Source organism: Rhea americana, unplaced genomic scaffold (assembly GCF_003343005.1).
Source record: "Rhea americana isolate MKP2758 unplaced genomic scaffold, rheAme1 scaffold_334, whole genome shotgun sequence".
Classification (NCBI taxonomy): domain Eukaryota; kingdom Metazoa; phylum Chordata; class Aves; order Rheiformes; family Rheidae; genus Rhea; species Rhea americana.
Window position 1 is genome coordinate 433,733 of NW_028186462.1, and position 19,452 is coordinate 453,184.

At 49.6% G+C, this 19,452-nt stretch overlaps 1 protein-coding gene across 3 annotated transcripts in view; it reads left to right on the forward strand.

Annotated features, from left to right (window-relative positions):
* Nucleotides 1-19,452, forward strand: part of HDLBP (high density lipoprotein binding protein) — a 39,463-nt gene that overhangs the window by 15,190 nt on the left and 4,821 nt on the right. For all 3 annotated transcript variants that reach the window (XM_085311161.1, XM_085311163.1, XM_085311162.1), the window contains exons 2-25: nt 2,272-2,339; nt 2,900-3,012; nt 3,963-4,117; nt 4,644-4,859; nt 6,489-6,695; nt 7,167-7,382; nt 8,219-8,425; nt 8,641-8,748; nt 9,283-9,387; nt 9,806-9,884; nt 10,579-10,718; nt 11,023-11,127; nt 11,430-11,543; nt 11,875-11,961; nt 12,117-12,248; nt 13,143-13,361; nt 14,230-14,451; nt 14,659-14,877; nt 15,556-15,694; nt 16,288-16,442; nt 17,061-17,165; nt 17,775-17,909; nt 18,287-18,430; nt 18,653-18,838. In XM_085311161.1, coding sequence (XP_085167287.1) covers nt 2,937-3,012; nt 3,963-4,117; nt 4,644-4,859; nt 6,489-6,695; nt 7,167-7,382; nt 8,219-8,425; nt 8,641-8,748; nt 9,283-9,387; nt 9,806-9,884; nt 10,579-10,718; nt 11,023-11,127; nt 11,430-11,543; nt 11,875-11,961; nt 12,117-12,248; nt 13,143-13,361; nt 14,230-14,451; nt 14,659-14,877; nt 15,556-15,694; nt 16,288-16,442; nt 17,061-17,165; nt 17,775-17,909; nt 18,287-18,430; nt 18,653-18,838 — 3,471 coding nt within the window. In that variant the 5' untranslated portion in view covers nt 2,272-2,339; nt 2,900-2,936. The remainder of the gene's footprint in view (nt 1-2,271; nt 2,340-2,899; nt 3,013-3,962; nt 4,118-4,643; nt 4,860-6,488; nt 6,696-7,166; nt 7,383-8,218; nt 8,426-8,640; nt 8,749-9,282; nt 9,388-9,805; nt 9,885-10,578; nt 10,719-11,022; nt 11,128-11,429; nt 11,544-11,874; nt 11,962-12,116; nt 12,249-13,142; nt 13,362-14,229; nt 14,452-14,658; nt 14,878-15,555; nt 15,695-16,287; nt 16,443-17,060; nt 17,166-17,774; nt 17,910-18,286; nt 18,431-18,652; nt 18,839-19,452) is intronic.

Sequence of the window (19,452 nt, forward strand, 5' to 3'; positions counted from 1 at the left end):
CTCGCCGCCACCTACCTCGCGTTGCCTCCGGGTCCGGCTGTGAGCGGAGCGGAGCGGCGGCTCCGGCAGCGCGGAGCGTTGCCCGCCCTACCCCCAAATCCCCACCGCGCAGGGAGCAAAACTCCCGGGCTTCGGCCCCCCGGGAGCCCGCTGAACCCCGTAAGCACCACACTGACACCCCGTAGGCGCAGCCCGAACGGGCGACGCGGCCAGGCCGGGAGCCGCCGGCGCCAAAGCCGCTGGTTGCCGCGGCGGGCGGGTGACCGGCCGCGAGCCGCCGCGGCCCGCAGCGAGCCGGCTGCTTGGGGTTACTGCGGAGCGACAGCGTTTGGGCTTTCCGCTTGCCGTTCGGGTGACGAAGCAGAAGTTGGCGCGGCGAAACCCTGCTGTTAACGGTTTCCCTTCGAGTCTCGAGCCGTTCTCGGGCCGCAGCTGGCGCGCACGCGGCGAAACCGGCAGCTGCGCTCTGGAGGAGGGCAGCGCCCGCCGGCGGTGCTCTCCCCAGAAACGAGAGCCCCGAGCGCGGCTGCCCCCTTAGCAAGGCTCTAGCCGGACCTCGGCACCTGGCGGCCGGGACGCCTCTCCCTCCTGCCGTCGCTCCCGTTCGCGGCTTGCCGCGGCACGGCGGCTCCCTCCACCGTAAGGCGCCGGGCTGAAGCGGGGCCGACAGCTGGCTCCGCAGGCCTTCCCCAAATAGTCTGCGATGGGCGCAGCGCCGCTAACGCGCTCTCCTCGCTTCCGCGGCGGCCTGATCCGGGCGGTGGTGTAATCCTCGGTGTAGCCGGGGGCGTCTCGGTGGCAAGGAGGACTCGAGATTTCTCCGAGGTTAGATCGCTAGCCGCCCTTCCGTGAATGCCGGCGCGCGCCTTGCGGGACCTCGGCGCGCTGCGGAAGCTCTGCTGCAGACACAACTGCTGTGCTGGTAGCTGTCCCCTCAGAGAGGAGGATTTTCAAAGGGTTAATTGTAACATTAGCTCCCCTGCTTTGGCAGTGCAGGTGATTTTTCCTTGTGCTTGATACAAGTCACGTTGAAACAGATGGGAAAGAGTCCACGTGGCCTTCGCTGAGGTGCGGGCTAGGCCTGTACAGCTTGCGTTGCCGCTGTCTGCGCTCTTCTCTCTCCTCTCCTCCTGCGTGTCACCTTCCCTGGCTGTGTCACCGTGCAAGCGTAGTGTGACCTCTGCATTAGAGACCACGTGCATTTGAGCAGGCTTTCCTCACAATTTGGCAAGGCCAGAAATGGCAACTATCGTTTTACTGAAGAGCACCCGACTTCAACTGTGGTTGTAGAGGGCTCGTTCAGAAGATGCTTGGCAGCACCGCAGGCTGGCGTAGGAAGCAGACCTTTTGTCCCATGAGCAGATAGAGGCACTGTGGTTTCGGAGATTGCCAGCCCTACAGCAGCACATATAAGCAGTCTGAGGGGGCAGAAGGAGATGTTCTACATCTGGCAGAGCATGTACTGTAGTGGCTTTTAAATTTTTGACTTGTATTCCTAAACAATTTTTCAGTGGAGTTGCAGACCCAGATTCAGTGGATATAAAACTCTTAATAATGGGCTATTTTTCTCCTGGTCCCATCTTGTGGATGTCTTTGAAACAGTCCAGGTAAACCAGTGGTTTTTTTTGTTTTTTTGTTTTTTTTTTTCTTTTCTTTTTTTTTTTTCTTTCCAACCTCCAGGCTTTGGCCTGGAGACAGAGTTCAGTGTCTGGTGTATGATCTTATTACAATAAAAAATGAAGAGGTAGACTGGCCAGCAGCTGTGCATGGATAGCCCTGTGTGTTTGCCTCAGTTTGTGAGGAAGTCTGCATTGATTCACCCAAGCTCCACTAAACTACATTCCTAACTTCTGACTGATGGCAGTGCTGTTGGCAGATTTTCAGGTTGTTAGTCTCCTCTGACTGGATGCTCGTGGTGTTGCTCGCAACCCTGAGATTTCAGATCTCTCTTGCACATCTGTTACTGATCGACTTTATTTTCGTCTGAGGCTGGATGGCTGCTCTTGTAGCCAGGGTGATGCGGGAGTAGCTACCTCAGGCTTCCTGTTGTGAGGTTTAAGTAGATGGTGGTGGTGCACGTAACTTCAGTAAGACGTGACAGGTGAAGTAGAGTGAGATGTGATTCAGTATGAAAGTTTTTTGGGTAGGATGCAAGTTTAAAGCACAGTAGAGACTGTGCTCTCTTGAAAGTTATAGTAATGGAGGTGTCGTTTTTTCTTATTGTCTTGGAGCAATCACATAAATTGCTTTTTCTTTTTTTCTTCTTTAAAGCAAAAGCTGGCAGGCTGACAGACGGGCAGCTTACAGGACGGACTCTCTGGCTACTGACCATTTAGCTGGTAAGTTCCAATTCTGGCGGTGCCAAAGACTGTTGTTACTGGGCTGTTTGCTTATCAAAGAGATTTTCTGAGTGTATCTCCAAATCAGTGAGAGCTCAGGTGTCTACATGAATTTTGCTTAGGAAGAGGCCACATCCTGGGCCCACATGTTTGGGGGCTGGAGGCGGGGAGGATCTGGGAGGGGTTATGTAATGGTCTCGGGCTGCCTGTCCAGACCTTCAGATACTCATTTAAAAATGACCCACCTTTAATCAATGGCCAGATTAATTGTAGTATGCTTTAACAACTTCTGTTGTCCTCCTTGCCAGTGACCTTCTTAAGTTGCACTTCCCCTCCCTTCTGAATGAGGAGCTCTGGTTTTGGCGCACACTGTGCTGTGCGGAGGTATCTCCTCCGGGTTCCTATCCAGTCCAGTGAGAAAACTGGGCACCTGACTGGGGCTGTGGACCCCTTTCCAGAGGTTGACTGGAAGAGTGTTTAGTAACAGTTTGTCTTCCTGGAGTAATTTCTCTGCATGTGGAACGGGGTTGGTAATAGTGCTGCCGTGTGTGTCTTTTCAGTGGCATACCCGGATTGTGTGTGGGTGGGAAGTCGACAATGAGCTCCGTGGCAGTTTTGACCCAGGAGAGCTTCGCTGAACACCGCAGCGGCCTGGCTCAGCAGCAGGTGAAAGGTGAGAAAACGCAGTCGAGTTCCTGTCACGTGCCTCTCGGTCCTTGTGGCCTACTCAGACCTAACGTCCCTGCTGCTGCCTAAGCTCACTCCATGCATCTGGTTCCCCACTAGCATGCAGAAACTGAATTCTCCATTCCCAGATTGGTGGCCCACCAAACTCTGGCTTTCCACCAGCATCAGAACAGTGGCGATGCTTTGTCCTACCCTGCACAGTGCAGAGCCACGAGGAAGCAAGCCTTAGCTCTCCAGAGAGCTCTTGACAAGCGATGCTGTTGCCTGGGGGACAGGATACATGCAAGAGTGGGACTCTGGGCTGCAGAGGAGCCTCATGGGATCAGAGTGCTGGGTTCAGTCACTTCCTTTGCTCACTCAGGTGCTGGTGAAAGTTGGTTTAACTGTATTAACTGACTTACTGATGGATTTCTGCACCCATCCGCCAGCAGCGAACCGGCCCACTTGGCATGGCTCAGTGCACAACTGAATTGAACATATGGTTCCCATCCAGGCTTTCCCTGCAGTTTGCCCTAACTATAATGCTTTTCCCTGTCTTCCTCCTGGGCATGTTTTTGTCTTATCTTCTGATTTGCAGCCTTGCTCCCTTCCTTTTACTTCTTTCTGCTTAGCCTGTTTTCCCCTAATTAAGCCTCTTTTTGCAAATTTGGCAGTACTGTGCTGTTTGCTGCCACTGTTCACTTGCACATCCCCTCTTCCTGCTTTCATCATGCTTGCTCAGACAAGGCTAGTTGGGCAGGGGTTGTCTACTGCAGCCCGTGCTGTACATAGGTCAGTTGTGCTCCAGACCTGGCTGCTCCACAAGCATAATTGTAATAAGAAGAATAGTAAGTCATTTGCTCTCCCTTGTTAGTAGCGTCTAAATACGCTTACACTGAATGAACAGGGGCATTTCTGCCTGGAGAGCGCCTTACTACCCTGTTTTCTTCATCCTAGTTACAGCTTTAAACTCTGAAGAAGAGAATGATCCTCCAACCTACAAGGAAGCCTTCCCTCCGCTCCCTGAGAAAGCACCATGTTTGGAAGCTGCCCAGGAACCTGCTGGGCCCTGGTGCAAAATTCGACCAATAAAGGCTTCTGTCATCACTCAGGTTGGTGAGAGCGAGTGTCTTATTTCCCCCTTTTGCTCCCCACAGAACGTAGATGATGTGAAGCTTTTCCCCCCATGGGAAATCTGTAGTGTGTCAGATTGGCAGCCTCTCCGCAGTATACCCTTGCTGGGCATGAGCAAGACTAGGGGTGAGAGCTAGGAACAGTCCAGAAGACACTCACTACCCCTATTCCGCAAAGAGCTGGCGCAAGCCTGACGGGAGGACTGCAGAATTCAAGCAGTGAACGCTAATCCGTTAAAGTGTTCCCCCCCGTAGCTCAGCACTTTTGCCTGCCTGTGCAAGATGTGCTTTAGGAAGACACCTAAAGAGTGGAACAGTCTGCCTGCTGCAGCGCTCTCGCACTTTCCCTAGGAACCGCTGGTGTCTCCACTGGAAAGGCTGGTGGGTTGCACAAACCTGGGAATTGCTAGTCCAGTATAGCAAAGACAGAAAGAGATGCTAGAGTATTCGGAAGCATACTGACTGCTTGTTGTGTCCTTTTTCCATCGGTGCTTTGGCTGAGCAGGTGTTTCATGTGCCACTGGAGGAGAGGAAGTACAAGGACATGAATCAGTTTGGAGAAGGCGAGCAGGCCAAGATCTGCCTGGACATCATGCAGAAGACAGGAGCTCACCTGGAGCTGTCTCTCGCAAAGGACCAGGGCCTTTCAATCATGGTCTCTGGCAAGCTGGAAGCAGTCATGAAGGCTCGGAAGGAGATTGTCGCTCGGCTGCAGACTCAGGTGAGAGCATCTAACTGTTTCTGACTTTGTCTTTACTCTTCCCTAAGATGCACAGATGCTTTGAGACCCTTGGGCGTGTGTGCTTATAAGCTGAAGAGGTGTTATTAGATGACTAATTCAGCTTTACCTTGTATTTTCAAAGCATGCAATTGGCAATTTGGAATGGTGGCGAGGCTTAAAATAGGATTCAAAGCTAATTACAGGCCATGGTGTTGCATGAAGGGTGGAGTCTGCAGTCTCTGAACACTTGAATCGCAAACAGTGACTTTGTGCTAAGATACTGCTGCTGGAGGGGGTGCTAGGCCCCTCGCACCAAGCTAGTAGTTTGTGAGGATAGGACTGTGCCTTCTCTGAACTCCTACAGAGAAGAATGTGGAGGGGCAGGAGAAGGAAAGAGAGAAAAGAGGAGGTACGGCTGAAAGCTTCATATCAGGGTTCTGGATTGTGAAACTTGAGCCACACTGATAGAGCCCCGTTGTTTCAGTTGCTTCTCCTTTCAGCTCTATAGGTTTTGATTCCTCACCTTCTGATTCCTGAGTTCATAATCAAGATGGTATTTCTGGTTAGGATATATGACAACCAGTTCTCATAGGGTACATTAAGGTGTAATGTAAAAGGCAGTTAATGCAATAGTTAATACAATGTCTGCTTCAGTGCTGTTCAGCCCATGTGTCATTCTCTGCCAGAGGGCAAACCCTACATAATGTGCATCTGGAAAAATACATCAGGTTGTACTACCACAGATTCATGACCCAGTGTCCCCAAATGCACCTCCTGCTCTCCTGGCCCCAAGTCTGAAAGGTGTGTCTGTATTCTCAACTGGTTTCAGTAGAAAGAGATAGAGTTGAAGACCAAATGATCTTTTTCATGATTCTTCCAGTGTAGTTTGAATTTTGTGTCTAGGTACTCTTTGTAGTTACATATTCACAGGCATAAAGAGCATGGCAGCAATCATAAACTACCAAGCTAGTAAAAACTCACACAGCAAGAAGGAAAAAAAGTCCATAATCCCTGTTAAAAAACCCAGCCTTTTAAGGGTAGATTGAGAGAATCTCTTAGGACCCCTTTTCTAAGAGGGGCCTTCTAGAACTGCTCCCAGATCAGCATATGTCACACTGAAGACACCTTCCAGTGAATAACAGCAAGCATCTCTGAGGTGTCTGCCTGCTGGAATAGGTTTCTGGTGTTGAATTTCTGTTTCCTAGGCATCAGACCATGTGTCTTGTTCTCTGTAGGCTTAGCAACGGGTGCCAGAGTTCGGATAAACTCAATCCTTGAGCCATCCTCTCAGTTACTGCCTGGTATTGCCTCTGTGGCTTATGCTGGATGACTGGCACCTCTTCAACTGTGCCTGAAAGCCTTTGCTAGTTCAGAGCACTATTCCTGTGTCTCAAGCAAACCACAAGATTTTGGGGGAAAGATGGGTTTTAGACTCCTGGTATACAGGTGCTACAGGTCAACTATTCTGGTACCATAGCAGTCCTCAGTCTGGAGGTGGTTGGAGGGGATTGTGCTTGCTCCTAAGCAGTGATTGCTGAGCAGCATCTAACTCAGTTTTCCTGGCTCTATTCGTATGGGTCTAGCAGTGCAGACAAGGGTTCTCACAGATGCTTGGTTCCTGTGTTACAGGCGTCAGCGACAGTTGCCATTCCCAAGGAGCATCACCGCTTTGTCATTGGAAAGAACGGCGAGAAGCTGCAGGACCTGGAGCTCAAAACTGCAACCAAAATCCAGATTCCCCGCCCGGATGACCCCAGCAATCAGATCAAGATCACCGGCACTAAGGAAGGGATTGAGAAAGCCCGACACGAGATCCTGCTAATCTCGGCTGAGCAGGTACTTGAGCCCTGTGATCTCTCTCGTGACATCAGCTGGAGAGGCATTTTGCTTCTCCACAGTATATGAGGTGTTTGTAGCCACCCTGGGCACATTTGCTGGCTAGTATGTTAGTCTGAACAGAGACAGGTATGGTGCCCCTGCCCGTATGAGCAGCTTTGCAAGGGTCTGTAACTTTTGGTTCTCTATTCTGTTCATCTCTGAAGCCAGATAAGTGTTTTCCATGTTTGCAAACGACCATGTTTGGTGCTAGGTGAGATAAGGCAGGATGTTAGAGATGAATGCCACATAACAACAGTAGCAACAGCAGGATCTGTAGATTGGAATAGGTGGAGATCTAGCAGCCTGCGGACTACAGAGGGTGCTTGGACCAGAGTGTTGAGGAGGTTAGCACTGGGAACTTAGCTGTGTCTGGCAGAGACTGTTTTGTGGAGGACAGTACCCACAGAGGTCTGTTTTGGGCTCTTCCAGGATAAGCGTGCTGTGGAGCGACTGGATGTGGAGAAAGTGTACCACCCCTTCATTGCTGGCCCTTACAACAAGCTGGTGAGCGAGCTTATGCAGGACACAGGGACACGCATCAACATTCCCCCGCCCAGCGTCAACAAGACGGAGATAGTCTTCACAGGAGAAAAGGAGCAGCTAGCCCAGGCCGTGGCTCGTGTTAAGAAGATCTATGAGGAGAAGGTATGAATAGTTATAAGCCCCACCTGCCGTCTTCCCTGCACGTGCTCATACACCCTCTTTGCTTCTTGTTCCACTTGTGCATCTCTCCATTGCGTCCTTCTCGCATCATCTCTGGCTCTGCAGCCCTTGCAGTGCATGGCCTTGGGTCTTGCTGTGTCCTTCCCCAGAAGAGTGGGATTTGGGGTGATGCTACCAGGGAGAAGACGGATGTTTTGCTTTTCTGTGTCCTGGGCCACAAAGAAGTCCCTTGGCTCTTATTCACAAAGATGTAACTCGGCAGTGAAGTGTGAAATCTGCAGTGTTGTTGGCCTGCTGATATTGTCAAAATTGCTAAATTAAGTAGAAGTTGCTGAAGAGTAAATTTCATGTATTGATTCTCTGCAGCCAGCATTGCAGTGAATATCCCTGTTGTGGGTTGCTGGGCTGTTCTTCCCTTGGTTAGGACTAGGACTGTATTCGTGCTAATTTGGATTTCAACAGAGATAATCAGCTTATAGCCAGGTAGTCTACGTGGTGTGGCATTGCGATACTGCCTGAGGGACAGCTGGGTGTTGAGCCTTGTTGTGCAAGAACGCGTGTGTATGTGGTCTCCTCCATGTAGTGTCCCAGAGAGCTTGCGGCTGAGTACAAGCCGCACCTGTGAACCTATGAGCACAAGGCTTTTGGGGGGCAGTGTCCCACATCGTGCTAGGGTTCTTTGGATGAAGTGTGCTCACCTTTGCTTTGCTCTTTGCTGGATGCAGAGTTTCAGCTGCATCTGGTGGCTGCCCCTTCCTTTCACTTTTGTCCTTCTCTACCCCCCTTTGATTGATGCCCTAGTGCCTCTGCCCCTACAGAAAAAGAAGACTACCACCATTGCAGTGGAGGTGAAGAAGTCCCAGCACAAGTACGTCATCGGCCCCAAGGGGAATTCCCTGCAGGAGATCTTGGAGAAAACTGGAGTCTCGGTCGAGATCCCACCCACTGACAGCAGCTCGGAGACGGTGATACTGCGTGGCGAACCTGAAAAGCTTGGGCAAGCATTGACTGAAGTCTATGCAAAGGTATTGATAAAATGGGGTAGGCCTTCTTAGAAAGTCATGTAAAGGCGTATCCTTCAGCGCTGGCAAATGTGAGGGGTCTCTGCTGGGCTGCTAAAGATGCTGCTTAGCTGAAACCAGTACTGAGGCTGCCAGTGTAGGGAGAAATTCAGACTGAACTTATGTGAAGACCTCTTCCAGTCTATCCATCATACAATTTCTCTGTTCTTCTATCTCAGGCCAACAGTTTTACCGTCTCCTCGGTCTCTGCCCCCTCTTGGCTTCATCGTTTCATTATTGGAAAGAAAGGACAAAACCTGGCCAAAATAACTCAGCAGATGCCAAAGGTATGGATGAGATGGTTAGCTTAGCACCCTCTGCTGTAAGATGTGGTTTAGCTTGTAGAAGGGATAGATGTGTTCTAGCATGGGAGAAACCAGAGAGGAAGTGACGTAGATCTTAATATTAAGAGATCCTCTCTTTCCTGCTACAGACATTACTCATCTTGAGTTACACTGGTGGGTTGAGGCCTTCAAAAGAACCTTTATGTGATCCTAGTTTGAGAACTGATGTAGTAATGTACCTGCAAATGTTGAATTCAGCTAGGTTTTTCACTGTGAGTTACATGATACCTGGAGAAAGGTCAGGTGACCAGTTTCTCCAAAGCCCTTGCAGACTCCAGGACAGAACTGAAGCCTTGGGCTCTAGACGCTATTGTCTGGCCAGAATTGTGAGTTACCTATTTCCAAAAACACAGGCATGATTGTTTACTGTGTGGGAAAGAAACCATCTCCTAGTGGCAGAGATGAGTAGTGTAGGCCTGGCTAACAGCACTGACCTGACTTGCAAAAGTCTTACTGGATTCTCTATCCTGTCTAAAGGTTCACATCGAGTTCACTGAAGGAGAGGATAAAATCACCTTGGAAGGACCTACAGAAGATGTGAATGTGGCTCAGGAACAGATTGAAGTCATGGTCAAGGATCTGGTAAGTTGGTGTTACTACTTCCAGTACATAAGAGGAATGTGAGGGGAGAAGGGGCAACAGAGCAGGGCTGAGGACACATGGATCGCCTCTGCATGGTTACAGGAGGCAAGCTGTGCGGCAGATGAGTGAAACACTTGGTTGTGAAACTTGTCCATAGCTTTCAGTCTTAAATCTTTTGCTGCAGAGAAGGGAGAATTCTCTTTCAGTCATAGCTAGGGATGCAAAAAATCCCTTTAAATCTTTTGCAGACAGGGTACTCTCAGGGCAGTGAGTGTTTCTACTCCGCTTAGTGGCAGGAGGAGTGTTTGCACCTGGCTGTTGGAGTGGCAGTGTCAATACTGGCAATAGGTAGTTACTCAGGGCACAAGATAGGAGAAGTGGTGGCCTTGCCTACCTAGCCCTATACAATTCTTTATAGATCAACCGGATGGATTATGCAGAAATCAACGTTGACCACAAATTCCACCGACACCTTATTGGCAAGAACGGAGCTAACAGTAAGTAGGGTGCCTTTCTCGCAACGCTGCAATCCTTCCTTGGACTGTCTGTCTGTCTTGGACTACTGTTTAGCAGACAGTAGCGAGAGTTCTGTAGCTCATCAGAGCTGTTGTCTCCATCACATTACATCTGTTCTTCTAGAGCAGTGCTGGCTCAAGGAGATAAATGGGCAGGAAGGCCTTGGGGTGGCTTCAGTTTGAGATAGCGTCTTGGGAGGCTCAACAGGGATGAGATTATTTTGCCATGTCCTGGAGGAAGTTTTATCTCGGTTGGAGAATTAAATTTTCCTTTCTTTCAGGTAGCTCTGTGACTAATGTAACATACATTTTAACAGTAGATTGGAGGGGTGATGGAAATCTGCCAGTGGGTTTCTCCCTCAAAAAAGAATTTGGAATCAGAAATGAAACGACCATCTTTCTCCCTGAACTGCAGCACGTTTAGATCAGATCTGTTGATGCTTCATTCTGGCAAACAGGCATTTGGCTCCGTAGATGCCACAATACTTACCTATACAGATCTTACAAGTCTGCTCTCACTGAACTCCAAGGTGAAGAGGCACTGCCCCTATTTCAGGCCCAGCCCACTGGCGTTTTCTGAGCTTACTGCTTAAACAACCTCTGAGTACTGATACCAAGATGCTTTGTTGCTAGCCTTGGCTTAGCAGACTGTATCACCGCATTCATTCCCTTGAAGTTAACAGAATCAAGGACCTCTACAAGGTGTCTGTGCGCATTCCGCCGGACAATGAGAAGAGCAACCTGATCAGAATTGAAGGAGACCCACAGGGGGTCCAACAGGCCAAAAAAGAGCTGCTGGAACTCGCTTCCCGTATGGTGAGTAGGACGCGATGCTTGGGAGGCCACAGAGTTAGGGCTCTTGTGTTTCCATGTGACCTCTTCTGGTGCAAGTGTGTGCCTCCTCACCTCCTGAGCTCTCCGATCTGTTGGCAAAGGTAGTTCCTGTGCACAGATCTGTTCCTCTATTTGCTTGCATATACTTTCTCTGTCAACCTAAAATGAATTTTGTGTAGGGGCAGACAAACAGAGCTGGCAAGTAAAACTGTCAGGCAGCAAACTGGTACATAAAGCTGTGTGGCTCTCCTGCTGAAAATCCGACTGTAATCTGTATCCTCATCAGGAAAATGAACGCACCAAGGACCTAATCATTGAGCAGAAATTCCACCGGACCATCATTGGGCAGAAGGGCGAGCGGATCCGGGAAATCCGGGAGAAATTCCCAGAGGTAAGGCTTTCCAGGGGATGGGGAACCCCGAGGGGACTGGACTTTGTCGCAGTCGCAGACATAAGTCTCAGACACACTTTTGCTCATAGTTGCAAATCTCTTCCGACTAACTAATGAAGTCATAAATTCAGTGACTCTATCTAATATATATGAGGAGACTTCCTCTTGGCCAGAAGCTGCTAACATGGCTACATTTTTTTTGAATTTGACCGAGGATGCCTAGGATCCCAGGCTTTGTACGTCTGACATAAAGCAGTTCTTGCATTTACTTGAGTTTGCCTTTAAATGACCACCTCTTGCAGGTTATCATCAACTTCCCAGACCCAGCGCACAAGAGTGACATCGTCCAACTTAGAGGTCCCAAGAACGAGGTGGAGAAGTGCACCAAGTACATGCAAAAGATGGTGGCAGACCTGGTAGGAGGAGTTCTGTGTGTTCTTCTGTCGTACACACCTAGGTAGCCCTGCAATAAAGCACAGCTGTACTGTCACCATAGCTTAGCTGGGGTTGAAACACCTCTAGATGAGGGAGCTGTGCATGCTGTTCTGGCTGGATGGGTATAATACCTCTTATTTGAAGGCAGCATGGGAAGGAACTTGCTTTTGCTCGTTGTTGCAAGTCTCTTCTACAGAGAACTGCCTTGGCCTTAAGCCTGTTGTCAAAAGCTTGTGTTTATCAAGTTCCTGGGGCAAGGTCTGGCTTGGCATGACAGTGTAATCTTCAGTTGTCCTTTCTTTTCTCCCTTAGGTTGAAAACAGCTTTTCTATTTCTGTCCCCATCTTCAAACAATTTCACAAGAACATCATAGGGAAAGGAGGTGCCAACATCAAGAAGGTGAGATAGCTTTCCTATCTCCAGTGCTCAGTATGGTTTCTGCCTGCAGCTAAATCCCCACTCATGGTGATCTCCTGCTTGTTGGTAAAATGCAATCTCCAAGAGCTTTCTTTTGACACAGGACATCTCTGAAATTAATTTTTTCCTTGTGGCAGATCCGTGAAGAAAGCAACACCAAAATTGATCTCCCAGCAGAGAACAGCAACTCGGAGACAATTGTTATTACAGGCAAGAGAGCAAACTGCGAAGCTGCTCGCCACAGAATTCTTGCCATTCAGAAGGAGCTGGTAAGCGAAATCACTGCCCTGTTGCAGATGAGGGACCTGAAAACATTGCTAAAAGGCACAAATAAAAAAGAAGTGGCTGTAACGGGAGAGGACAGGGAGGAATCAAAACATGCACCTCAGTGCATTCTTGGATCTTAAACCCACGTTTTTAGGAAAAGTTGTCTGTAGCTCATTGCCCAGAGAGCTGTGATTTACGCCAGTGTCATCTGGCACTTTTTTTTTTCAGAGAAGTCTCTTTATCCAGCTTGCCAGGATGCAAGTAGGGCTGTCCCTCTGAAATGTCTTTTTTGAACTAGGGAAGGCAATGCTTTAACTGAGATCAAGGAGACTAAAAATATCTTGCACTCAACATTAATGAGGACAACTGTTATCACCTTGAACGAAGCAAGGAACTGAGCTGCGTAGTTAAGATGAAAGCCTTTTGATGGGAGATTAATCTCCCAAGACGGACTCTGAGCAATAGTCAGGCTACTTGCTCGTCTGAGTGCTTGCAGATTACCAGAGAGCAGACTTGTGTCTTTGAGAGGTGCTCTGGGCGGCTTGCTGAACTGCACCAACATCTCCCGTGCAAAGTACTAGCTGACAGCAGCTGTTGTACCTCCAGATGGACTCCTTCATGCAGGTGCAGTGATCTTTTGATCAGAGAATGCATTTGTGGTGGTTTTTCTTGGGGAAGGGATGTAATTCCTCTAAAATGAACTGTGCTGTGAGGTGATGCTGTGCCTCCTGCCTCTGGCTGCTCATATGTCAGCAGCAGCCAGTCTCAGGCCTCTCTAGTGAGGCATTTCTTACAGCTGTGTGTAGAAACTGGCAGCGTGGAGGTTGTGCGGTAAGCCGAGTGGGGACAAACACGTTTCTGCAGCTGATTAACTGCCTGGCACTGTTCTCTTTTAGGCCAACATCACAGAGGTGGAGGTCTCTATTCCTTCTAAGCTGCACAATTCCCTCATTGGCGCCAAAGGCCGCTTCATCCGCTCCATCATGGAGGAGTGTGGTGGAGTCCACATTCACTTCCCCACAGAGGGCTCTGGCAGTGACACCGTGACCATCAGGGGCCCAGCCCAGGATGTGGAGAAGGCAAAGAAACAGCTGCTGCACCTGGCAGAGGAGAAGGTTAGCCCTGTCTTAGGGGAAGAAGCAGATTGTTTTGGCCAGCCTTTTCTCTTCTGGAATTGAAATTCTGCCTGCTGGGAAGCCTCTGGCATCAGTCAGCTCCATCATCTTTTGAGGGATTTGAGGACAATTGGGATAATTAAAAGAAAAATGTGCTTCCATCCCTATGACAATGAATTCCACCCCCACAGGCAGAAGAAATGGCTCTAACACTACTTTCTGCAGGCTGGGAATGTATTGGAAGGGCCAAGGCCCTCTACTCCTAGTGTTTAAGTGCTGTTAGGTAACCACATCCCCCAAAACATATTTTTCCCTGCATATCTCCCTTTCTTCTTCTTTCTTTTTTCTTTTCTTTTCTTTTTTTTCTTTGGGGAGTTTTTTCTCAAATTCCAGCTCTTGTCACTGTTCCATTTCACTGCATGTACCTGGGTTTAAGAGATGAGTTACAAGACCTTGCCCTGAGCTGTGACTAGCTGGTGATTTTATTAGCAAAAGAAACCCCTTTGCAACTTATATGTGTATACAAAGTTCTCCTGATGTGCTGCTTCTGCTGCCTGGCTTACAGCAGTCAGTCTGCAAATGGTTACGCTGCCTCATGCGAGTATCAGACCATTTTTCAGGGGAAGTCTTTTTCTGCTCATGTTCTCACTAGTCATGCTGAGTACACAGATAGCTCTTCAGCACTGGGAATGTCTTCATGTAGTATTTTCTCTTTAAGACATCATACCTCTGATTTTGGACATCAGGCTGCATCTGCCTTGCTCCTGAAACAGTGTGTATGTGTGTGCAGGTACACTGCATACACTATTGATGTGGGCATATATCTGCTGTATATTGACATGTTTTCTGGCTATCTGACTCCTTTCAGCAAACAAAGAGTTACACTGTGGACCTCCGTGCAAAGCCAGAGTACCACAAGTTCCTTATTGGTAAAGGTGGTGGCAACATCCGTAAGGTGCGTGATAACACTGGGGCTCGCATCATCTTCCCGACCTCTGAGGACAAAGATCAGGAGCTGATCACCATCATGGGGACTGAGGAGGCTGTCAAGGAGGCACAGAAGGAACTGGAGGCCCTCATCAAGAACCTGGTGAGAACTACTTCTCCTCTTTTCCTACCCATCCCTGTAGCAAGTGGCAAGTGTGGAGGACCTGCTTGTCCTAAAACCATGTGCTGCCCTTCATGGGAGTTCGGAGTGTCAGTGTTGGAGTGAAGTAGTAATGGTTTTCTGACTGCCACTGAGCACAGCAAACTAGTGATTGCCACCAGAGATTGACTGATTGTCATCTATCGGCAGGATAATGTGATTGAAGACTCCATGGTTGTTGACCCTAAGCACCACCGCCACTTTGTCATCCGGAGAGGGCAAGTTCTGCGTGAGATCGCTGATGAGTATGGTGGTGTGATGGTCAGCTTCCCACGCTCTGGCACCCAGAGCGACAAAGTCACCCTCAAGGGAGCCAAGGACTGTGTGGAGGCAGCCAAGAAACGCATTCAGGAGATCATTGAGGACCTGGTATGTCCAAGGAAAGCTGTTTTCATCACTTTGTTGCTTCAGCAGTGCCCTTCTTGAACCTATGTACAGCCAAGCTGTATATAAACGAGTCCTGCAGCTACATAGGACCTCGACAGACTTTAGGTCCCAGGCTGGGGAATAGCTACTGGCTCCAAAATGGCAAAGCTCTACAAAAGAATTGCTTCCTCTGCAGTCCCCAGGGTGTTTTGGGGTGGAAATGGAAGCTCTTCCTTGATGAGCTTCATTAAAAAGTTGGAGCCTTCTTATGCCTCTCCATGCTGGGTCTTTTGCAATGGCTGCTACCTGACTTTTCCTATCCTGTTAGCACTGGCTTTTGGAAGCAGCCGCTGGTCAAACTTGTGCTCTCTCGCGCTCTCTCTTTTTTTTTCCCCCGCATCTTTTTCCTTTGTCTGAATTGTTCCTCCCCTTCAGGGTCATGGAAAGCTTGAGCTTTGGTCTCTAAAGCCCTTGACATCATGGGTTGGAGGCAGCCTTTGTTAAGAAATCCTACACTAATTCCTGTAAGAATAGGAAAGATTCTAAGAAACTTTCAGTTCTTCCCCTGCCACCAGCTTTTATGTCCTCACGTGTCCATTATGGATTTCACCATGCACAAGCATCCTGTATTCTGGTGTGAAAGTGGCTGCATCGCAATAGAGCAACTCTGCTTTCTCGCAGGAAGCTCAAGTGACAATCGAGTGCACCATCCCACAAAAGTTCCACCGCTCCATTATGGGCCCCAAAGGATCCCGAATCCAGCAGATCACCCGGGACTATGGTGTCCAGATCAAATTCCCTGACAGGGAGGAGAACCCAGGTATTCCCATGGATGCATGTTCGCATGGTAATTGGGGCATCACGTGAGTGTAGTGTAGAATAGCATCTTGGCTTTTAATATATCAGTGGAGATGTTCCAGCTGAAATCTGAAGAGAAGTAGCTTCAGGTGTACCCTGCCATGTCCTTAATCTGGGCTCAGCATCAGCCTGGTCATCTCGGAGGGAAAAAGGGCCGATTTGGTGAGGTGAAACCTGCAGACCTTGAATATGTTCTCAACACAGCGCAGGGAGCACGAGGACCTAACCTGGCAGAAAGCAGAACCTGCTGCTGCTCCGTTGCTCTAGAGGCTTGTCGAGGCTTCTCTGAGCTCTCGTGGTCTCGTTGCTGGGTATATTGACCACAGTCAGGGCCCGTTGGCTGGGGCCTGCTCTGCCTGTTCTTGTTGAACAGCCTGGCCTAGCATCAGCTGCCTTGCTGTAATGTCCAGTGATGTGCTGGTCAACTTTCCTGCTGGTGAAGAAGCTGCCAGCCTTACCTTGTGGCAACGAGCGGGCTGCAGATCTAGAGGGGGATATGTTGAGCAGGGAGAGGGCTCTGCACATTTAACATGAATTTCTTTTCCATTTTGGCAGCCCCTGCTGCAGAGCCAGCTGTGCAGGAGAACGGTGAGGACGGAGGGGAAGGCAAGGATGGGAAAGATGCGGACCCCAGCTCTCCAAAGAAGTGCGATATCATCATCATCTCTGGCCGCAGGGAGAAGTGCGAGGCAGCGAAGGAGGCGCTGCAGGTACATGGCTTTCCAAGGCCCCTTAGGACTGTAACACAATGCATTTTGCCCCGATGCAAAAAGCTCACCGTGAGCTTTTGGGCGGTAACAAAATTATCCAGCTATGTTTGCTACTGAGCTGGTCGCTGACCCTAACTGCAGACTACCCAGGGAAGTGCTCCTGTGGCTCTGTAATTTAGCTTGGTGGCCTGACCTAGCGATTGTCAGAGCTGTAAGCAGCCCCAGGTTACTTGCCATGAAAGCTTGACATGCTTGTTTTATGGAGCAGGGCTGCAAAGAGAAACTGTCTGAGGATGAATCATTCAAACTCGAGCAGACCTTGCCATAGACAAGGTACCATGTCGCAGTAGTGATGTTGTCTGGGTCTCTGCTAGATGGAAACCAGGGATATCTCCAGAGAAGGTATAGGATATAGGATTGTTTGCTTGGAAAAGGTACTTTAACACCCAACAGGTCGTTACCAAGTTTGCAGCTGCTCTCTCTGCCTTTAGAGTTTATGCCTTGACTCTACAAGGGAGTGTACCTCAGTTTATCAAGTTGTTGTTTTGGGCAAGAATATGGCAAGCTGCAAGATGAGAGATATTTTTCATCTGTTAAACTGTGCTCCTTCCTCTGCAGGCTCTGGTTCCTGTCACCATTGAGGTGGAAGTTCCCTTTGATCTTCACCGTTACATTATTGGCCAGAAAGGAAGTGGAATCCGCAAAATGATGGATGAGTTTGAAGTAAGTCAGTGCCCTTCCTCTGGTCTCCTCTGTCCCGGAGTGTCTGTAAGTGACTGTGTTTGCGGTGTCATACTCAGCACTGTCATGGCTTGACCATGGCAATGCAGGCTCTGTAATAAGAAAATGATTGCTCTGTAATTTGGTCCTTGGCTCTGGGGTTTGGTATTTTTTGCACTGAAGCTGTGTGATGCCATGAATGTTGCATGATTTTTCTTTTCTTTTCTTTTTTTTTTTTTTTTTTTTTTTTTTGGGGTGTCTGCAGGGATTCCCTACCAATGTGAGGGTCGTTTTCCCTCGGCCATGGGAGACAACTCTGCCATGCCTGCTTATTTGGGAGAGTTTCCCCCTGAAGCCCATGGTGCTTACCATGGGCCTCTCGTTCTTGGGACTCGTGCAGGTTGGCTGCAGACAGCACAGCTGAACATGTGTTTCTTTCCTAGCCTCTCCAGGCTAGCACAGAAACTGCTGGGAGCTGAAGCGCTGCAGCAAAGGTATAGGTGGTGGCTGAAGAAGCAGAGGTCAGGCTCTCTGGGTGGGGGCTGATCCTGATGGCAGGGGAGATCAGCTAGGAGCTGTAGTACAAAATGACAGTTGGTACCTCTTGCTCAGGTGAACATCCAAGTTCCTGCTCCTGAGCTGCAGTCAGATGTCATCACCATCACTGGACTGGCTGCCAACTTGGATCGTGCCAAGGCTGGGCTGCTGGAAAGAGTGAAGGAACTGCAAGCTGAGCAGGAGGATAGGGTAAGGCTTACAAGGATTGGGTAAGGGCTCTTTCATATGACCTCGCAGGGGAGAGATTTTGGATTCTACCGTAGAGGAAACTTTGGACTTCTTAGGGCTTTATCACAACCCTGTGTTCCTTCCAGACACCTCAGGGTGGGAACCTCACAGTGCTAGAAGTCCTTCTGTACTGTTTCTCAGTGAATTCTTGTCCCAGCTCTGAGGGATGAGCTTGGTGGTTATTTACTACTTGGAATTTCCTGTTGGACTTGTCAAAAGCACAAGATTTCAGCTGATGGCTGTGCCAGAAGGAAATGATGAGACTTGGAGGGACATCACTGTACGGGCTGTGGCATGTTGCCTGCTCTTGTGCCTTCACTCTGCTTCTCCCATTCCAGGCCTTGCGAAGCTTTAAGCTGACAGTCACCGTGGATCCCAAATATCACCCTAAAATCATTGGAAGAAAGGGAGCAGTGATCACCCAGATACGCACAGAGCATGAGGTCAACATTCAGTTCCCTGACAAGGATGATGAAAGTCAGGTAAGGGCAGAGGGGGCACAAAGAGGGCTGCTGGTAAGGGCAGAGGGGGCACAAAGAGGGTAACTGGTAATCTCTGGGCATAGGAAGCACAGCATCATCTGTGGGGCTCTAACCTCCCTGTGCTGCCTTTGGAAGAGGTGGAGAATAAAGGCGAGCAAAAAGGAGAAGGGCTGCTTGGGTGCTTGTGGGCCTGGTCACTCACACATCTCCCCATGCCCTCAGGCCCAAGATCAGATCACCATCACAGGCTATGAGAAGAACGCTGAGGCTGCCCGGGATGCCATCATGAAGATCGTTGGGGAGCTGGAGCAGATGGTCTCTGAGGATGTGACTCTGGACCATCGCGTTCATGCACGCATCATTGGTGCGCGCGGCAAAGCCATCCGCAAAATCATGGATGAATTCAAGGTAAGCGGTGGGACCACGATTCACCAGGCTGGGCCAGGCCTGGGTGCCCAGTGGTGTTGCTTGCTCACGCGTTGCAGGCTTGGCAGCAGCTTGGTGCTGCAAGCTGCAGTCAGGAGGGTGAGGCCTTGTGGTCCTCACATGTTGTGTCTGTGGAGCACCTCCAGCTAGAACAGGAACAGAAGAGCCAACGGTGTCTTGTTCCCCTAGAGCTGTATCACTACAAACACATGAGCAGAATCCTTCACGCTGGGGCCCCCTGGTCAGCCCCGGGCAGCTGGGCTGTCTGGACACTGCACCCAGTCACCAGCCCGAGCATCCCCACGCAGCATCTACTGTCAGTCACTCTTCATCCAGAAGCCAGACAAGGAGGAGGCTGAGCTGCCCCCGTCTTGCAGGAGTGTAGTCGTAAGAGAGACCTGGAAACGCTTCCTTTGTGCTTTAGCTTAGCCCTGCAAACAGCGCTGAGCTCTGTGTCCCTCTGTGGAAGCCCCTGTAGTGGGTTTCTTGCAGGTTGTGTCTCAGATGGTTTGGGATCATCTCTCCGCAGGAGACGGATGGTTGTGTGAGCTGCTCTGGTTACTGGAGTTAAACAGTTGGGACTGTAGCTGTGGAGC